The following is a 6,687-nucleotide window of genomic DNA, read 5'->3' as shown; positions in this document are numbered from 1 at the left end:
TCTGTCTCCCTCCCTGCCCGCATCTTCATTTCTCCTACTTTCTTCCTCTCCTTTTTATCTTGTCCTGCACTGTGACTGTATTTCTTTGTGTCTCTCACTGTCCTTTGGCTGGCCTGTACCTGTTTACAGCTGCAGCCCAGCCCTTGTCCCTCATTGTACCCTTCTCTTGGTAAGCCTCTGCCCTGCTGGCCATGCCTCTCTCTCCATTCCTCTGCTCCGCCTTGCCCACCTTCCCCCACCTGCAGGTGCCATGGTCATTTCCTCTCTCAGTCTTTGTTTCCCTCTTTATCTCTGTAACCCTCTGTCCTTACTATGTGTGTAGGACTCAGTCTTTTTCTCTGTCCTCCTCCATGCCTCACTCGTGTTCCTTTTTTATTCTCTGCAGCTCTGTGGTGCTCCCTGTGCCATTGTTCCTCACAGAACCCTTGGGTCACGTTCACTGTCCCTGTTCTTTTTTAATCCCCCTCTGTCATGCTACCCATCCCAGGGGTGTTTTGTTTGGTTGGGATTTTTTGGGGTTTTTTTTTTTTTGGTCAATTTCATCCTACACCCTGTTCTTTCTTCCTGTGTCCTCTCCACTGTCAGTTCCTGTTTCTGCCTCTTGCCTGTGACAGCGAGGCTGGGGAGGAACTTCAGCCCTTCTGGGGGTTGCCCCCCCTTTCTTGTTGCATCAGAGTCCCTTTCTTGGGGGGATGTACATGAGGAAAGGGCTTGAAAGAAGCGCTGTGCTGCTGTCCAGGGCAATTAGACTCGTTCTGTGCCTTCTCTGGGGGTAAGGAAAAGGGGGTAAAGACTCGGGGCTGTGATGCCTTTGGGGGCACCCCAATGTCCCTAGGAGAGGGAGCCCCACTGGGGTGGGAGAGCAGGTGAGATAAGCAGATAAGAGTCGATAAATCCTTCCTGGATGCTTAAGCTCTGTTTTTGTCACTGTTATCACTTGGTAGGGGCAGTCCGCAGATAGAAGAAACAGAATAATTGTTTTACACCATTCTCTGAGTTAGTTACATAGAAGTATTTTAGTTTCTACTTGAACATTTTCCTAAAGCCTACGATATATTTATCACACTACTATTCATGTGAAATACACAGTGCATCTATACACTGGCATATTACACTATACAAAGCAGTAAAAAGTTAAGTACGAGTTGTACCGTATCAAAATACTTGTGATGCAAAAAGCTAATCTATGAATGGGAAAGCCAATATTGTTTTATCATCTATAACATCCGACGACGAGGGTGAGCAGCGGACCCGCAGCAGGCGGAGGGCGGGCAGGGGGACGCGGGCACTTAACTTTGGCCAGGGTGCTGATCTCGGCCAGTCGGGGCAGGCCAAGTCCCCGCAGAAGAGGAAGCACTGCGGTAGAAGAGGCGCCCAGAGCCCGCAGCGGGCGCTGCACGCCCTCCCCATTCGCCGCTGCCGAGCCCCCTCCTCACCATGTCACCGCCGCTCCCTAGTCCGTGCTGCTGCCGCACAGTCCGCCTTTGCGACCCGGAACCGCTCCCGGGCTACACTGCTCTCCGCCCCCTGCCAGAGTGCCGATGGGGCGCTCCGGTAGGGGCTCTGCGGGGGTCTTTTCGCCGGGACCTGGGCACGAGAGAGCGCCGGAAAAGGGGCCGGGGCGGTTCTGCGGGCGGGGCGGGGCCGCCCTGTCTGCCGCCTTTCCGTGGCGAGAGTGGCCCTTGGGCGCGCGAGCGTTTCCGGGGCAGCGTCGTCATCGTCACGCTCAGCGTCAGCGTCGCGATCACCGTCATCATGACAACGCTCCGCGCCTTCACCTGCGACGACCTCTTCCGATTCAACAACATGTGAGCGCCGGCCGCCCCCCCTTCCTGCCCCCGAGCCCCTGCGCGCTTCCCCACCCCGCGGGGTCCCCGCGGCGCCCCGCCCGCCGGCCGGGCGGGCCCAGGCCCGGGCCCGTGCTGAGCGCTGCCGTCTCTTCCTCCACAGCAATCTGGACCCGCTGACCGAGACCGTATCCTTCCCGCCGGGGCAGGGGCGCGGGGTCGGGCGCGGGCGGCGCAGCCTTGGCGGCCGCAGTTACTCCTTAACCAAGCGCCCAGTATGGGATTCCCTTCTACTTGCAGTACCTCGCCCACTGGCCCGAGTATTTCATCGTCGCCGAGGCGCCCGGCGGGGAGCTGATGGGTTACAGTGAGTGCCGGGTGTCCCGGCGGTAACGTCTCCCTTCGTTGCCTCTTTCGGGGATTAAACGCGGGAGCTTTTCTTAAGCTTCGCGTTGACCAAATGTCCAGCATGGAAGAGGAACCTTGCGTTGCATCTTCCCGTTTCTTAAATGTCTTAGGGTATTATGCAGGACTCGTGGCCATAGCTTCCAGTTTGATGTTCCTAGCGCAGCGAGGAGCCTTGGCTGTGGTAACATCCACCCGTATTTGGTGAATGGGTATTTCTGTAATCTGGAAGATTAAGTCCCTACCCGCAGTCAGTAAAAGTGCTGGGCTTGCGTTTTGCATTGCCCTGTAAAGGAAGGCTCTGGGCCTGGATGTCATTTGCTAATTTGCTGTGGAAAATTTGTGTTTTTCAGAAATCATGCCAAAGAGAACTGCCAGGAGACGGGGTGGGGCAGAGAAATGGTTTTTGCAGGGACCCAAGAACTAAAAGTATTTGACATACTAAAGCAGAAAGTATGTGTGCTGTATAGAACGTTTCTCTGTATCCACCACACTTGTTGCTTATTAGCAGTGACTGCAATATCTATTAAAAGCACAGGGTGGAAATGTGAATGTTCATTAATAAACTAACATTGGATTGAAAGGAGAGAAACTAGAAAAAAGCCCCCCAAAACACCATCCCCACCTCCACTTTTTTTTTTTTCTTTTTTTTTTTTCCTTCAACACATTGTGTTTGCAGGGCCTTAGCTTTCTATTGCCAGACTGGCAAAGCTTCCCAAGCCCTATTCCCTCATAATCTCCAAAAGTCTCAAATAGTTGCTGGGATGGTAGTTTTGGGTTTCTAGCCCTCTGTTCCTCCTTTATTTTAGTCAGATTTTAAATTTTGGTTCAGTGAGACTTATGAGAATTGCTTAAAATTTGCATTTAGAAGTCATCTCAAGCAAGGAATTTGCAAACTTGTATGGTGTTTTTTTACACTAGTCAAGAAACTGCTGTAATATTTGAGTAAAATGACATTTTTAGTGGCTGCTGAATATAGATTAAAAAGGTGGACATCCCTGTTTTAGCCTTTACCACAACCATTGTATCACGTGTTTATCCATGGCTTATTCCTCTTGTGAAGTTGTCTGGCTGCAGGCAGTGCACTACTCCAGAGGTGCTGCTGCGCTGATGCTCTGTGTGTTCACAGTCATGGGCAAAGCCGAAGGCTCTGTGGCCAGGGAAGAATGGCACGGACACGTTACTGCTCTCTCTGTTGCACCAGAGTTTCGACGGCTGGGTTTGGCTGCTAAATTGATGGAGCTTCTGGAAGAAATTTCAGAAAAGTGAGTAGTATGGCTATCTTTAAATTTATCTTTTAAAGTAACATTTAAAAGTAGTATTTCTACAGAAATCTGTCTCTGTTTTACATGGCAGAATTTTGCTTTAGCTGTTGTTCTGATTTTCTGAAATTCCTCATAGTTGGAGAAAAAGAGTTATGAAAGTTGCTTAGCAGTTTAAAATCCAGGGTTTCTCTGAAAGCTAGCTTGCCAGAGGGAGGAGGAAATAGCCTGAATTCCAGTAGAGATAGTGTATAAAAGAATATTCCTTGACAGAAAAAGAGCTTTGTGAAACATCAGCACTGTTTCCTGTAGGGCCTCCAACATAATTGGTCAGTAACTGTGGGCTTTGTGCAATGCCCTCAGGCACAGTCCTGAACAAATTTTGTACTGCAGAGAGTATCTTAGTTTTCTTGCCATCCCCTGCTTGGTTACTTGCACCTGAGAAGATTTAATTTGGTGTCAGATGAACCCACTGGGAAATGTCCTTAACTGATTCTAGTAGGGCAACCCCACTATGGTTGGTAAGACTGGAAAGTAGTATGATGCTTTGAAAAATTTGCCTTGTGGCATTAAGAGTCTATCATCTCCTGTTAGGTGACTGAATTTTGTGACTGATTCCACTTCTCCTTATCCAAGCAATGCAAAATGTGGATACTTTTAAAATTGGATTTAGGCCTGTGGGGGCATTTAACTCATCTTGTTCTTTCTGATCAAATTTCTGAACCCACTGACTGGTGAAAAATGGCCATGTGATAAAAATAAAATTAAATCCTTGTCTATGATTGAATTTTCCCTTCGTAAATGAATGCATCCGTTATTACATTGGGAAAGATGTTTAATTAGTATACTACATTGGACTTGCTTGTGTTGCATTGCAACTTATGTGTTGTTATTTAGAAGTACATTTACCTGCTATTCCTTAATGTGGTTTTCTTTGTTTGTTTCTTTTCCTCCCCTGCTAAAGAAAGGGTGGATTTTTTGTCGATCTCTTTGTGAGAGTATCAAATCAGGTTGCTGTAAATATGTATAAGCAACTAGGCTACAGTGTGTACCGAACAGTTTTAGAGTACTACTCAGCTAGCAGTGGGGAGCCAGATGAAGATGCTTATGGTAAGTTCTTGTTTGGTCTTGAATGGAACTATTCTCATGTTGAAAGTTGCTGGGATTGTTTGTAAAACTGTTACTATTTTTTTATATGAAACACATTAAAAACATGAAACAATTTCAGATAGTTGCTGATTAATGGGATTTTTGTATTTTTGCAACTTCTCCTAATTAAGATTATATCAGTTACAAAACTTAATCTTGCCACTTACACATTTTGTAAAATCTCTGGCAAAATCAACCACAGAACAAGAATAAATGAGAAGGAATGTCAGTGCTTTCTTCCTTTCATCCCATAACAGGGACTTGAAACTTTGTTTTTCTCAGATGTCTGTGTATAAATTAACAATTGTCAGCATTCAGCAATGGCAAAGAATTGGGTAGCATTTTCAATTTAAAAGGGAAGGAACATTGAAATTCAAGTATGTTAATGTTAATTATGTTAACACTGAACTACCAAGTGCTTTCTCTTTCTTGGTCCTTTTTAAAATTATCCTCCCAAAGGGTTACATGGCCAGGCTGTGTATCGTTTCTGTTCTTGCACTGTTTATTTGATACGTAGGAGCGCTGTGAAATACAAGGGCTCACACAGGCACTTGTTATTGCCGCATGTGACTTGAGTCATGCATTTATCTCTTTAGCTTGTCATTTCCTTTCCATTTGGCTGAATTTCATGCAGTATTTTATATCAATTGGTATCATTGCCATTGAGCAATATTAAGGACAGCAGTGTGTCCCAAGGAGAGCAACCAAGATGGTGAGAGGTCTCAAGAACAAGATTTATGAGGAGCAGCTTATGTCCATGAGTTTGTGCCACTTGGAGAAGAGAAAGCTGATGCAAGCCCTTGTCACAGTCTGTAACTGCTGAGGACAGCAGAGAGGGGTGCTGATCTCCTCCCTCCGTGACCAGTGGCAGGACATGGGGAGATGGAGCACAGCTGTGTCAGGGATGTTCAGAGTGCGCGTTGAAGGCTCTTCACCCGGAGGGTGGTTGGTGGCTGCCGTGGTCTCTCCAGGGAAAGGGTCATGACACCAAGCTCATCAGAGTTCAAGGAATATCTGCACAATGCTCCTAATCATACAGGATAATTTTAGGTAGTACTGTGTGGAGCAGGGAGTTGCACCCTTATGGGTCCTTTCAAACTTGAGGTAGTCTTATAATTCCAGGAAATTTTCTTGATTAAAAATTATCTTATTTTCATGGAGAATTCACTTAATATGGCTTTGTACAATGAATTACTATAATAGTATTTTTTCCTGTTGCTATAGATATGAGAAAAGCTCTTTCCAGAGATACAGAGAAGAAATCAGTTATACCTCTGCCTCATCCTGTAAGACCAGAAGACATCGAGTAACTTTAAGCTGCAGTTCTCATGCAATGTACCAAGAGTCAGGTTCCATCTCCTATAACCCGCAACAACTTATGCATAAGAAGTTTTAGGCCAAATGTTTTTCCCATAAAATACATAAAAGCAGCGTTGAGAAGCTGACTAACATTGCTTCTATTGGTAATGCCTGTATACTGCCACACTTACTCTATTTTTCCTTTCACATGTTGGAGATTTGGAGACTATTAAAATGGAATTACTTCCTGTATGGTCTTTTCTGGGTTTTCTTGCTGCAGCTAAAATTTATTTCTGTTTTAGGAAGCATCTCATTGTATAGTCTGTGATTTAACAGTTCCCATGCCAAGTTAATTGTGGTGGAAGAAGGAAAATGAAGCCAGGACATTCAACTAGGATGCCCCAAACCCCTGGCAATCACAGGTTGCCAAAAAAACCCACCCCAGGTTACAAAAATACTGGAAACTCAGGTACAAAAATACCAAATCCCCATCCTACAAAAATACTAAAACCTCCCCCTACAAAAAACTAGGTTCCAAAATACAACCCTAGGTGTATTTTTGTTCAAAACCCTAGTTTTGAGCCCTGGTTTGAAAATAATAGAAAACCAAATTTCAAAATACTAAAGAAAACCAGGTTTCAAAATCACAGATTTAAAATACCAGAATTTTAACCTAACCCAAGTTCCAAATTACAAAAGCAACCCAATTTCAAAATACCAGAATAGCAAGTTCAGAAATATCAAAGTAACACAGTTTCAAAACTAGAATACCAAGTTCCAATGCA

The 6,687-nt window shown here is 45.4% G+C and overlaps 1 protein-coding gene across 1 annotated transcript; it reads left to right on the top strand.

Annotated features, from left to right (window-relative positions):
• Positions 1-1,645: 1,645 nt before the first annotated feature.
• On the top strand, positions 1,646-6,154 carry NAA20 (N-alpha-acetyltransferase 20, NatB catalytic subunit). Its single transcript, XM_054277304.1, has 6 exons — positions 1,646-1,808; positions 1,951-1,975; positions 2,064-2,154; positions 3,322-3,457; positions 4,419-4,564; positions 5,828-6,154. The coding sequence occupies exons 1-6, from the start codon at positions 1,756-1,758 to the stop codon at positions 5,911-5,913; spliced, it is 537 nt and encodes a 178-aa protein (XP_054133279.1). The 5' UTR covers positions 1,646-1,755; the 3' UTR covers positions 5,914-6,154.
• The last annotated feature ends 533 nt before the right edge of the window (positions 6,155-6,687 follow it).

This window comes from Melozone crissalis, unplaced genomic scaffold (genome assembly GCF_028551555.1).
Source record: "Melozone crissalis strain CALT ecotype California unplaced genomic scaffold, PUWL_Pcris_2 ptg000019l_1, whole genome shotgun sequence".
NCBI classification, from domain to species: Eukaryota; Metazoa; Chordata; class Aves; order Passeriformes; family Passerellidae; genus Melozone; species Melozone crissalis.
Note: the sequence above shows the minus strand (reverse complement) of the source record. Positions and strands in the feature narration are given on the sequence as shown.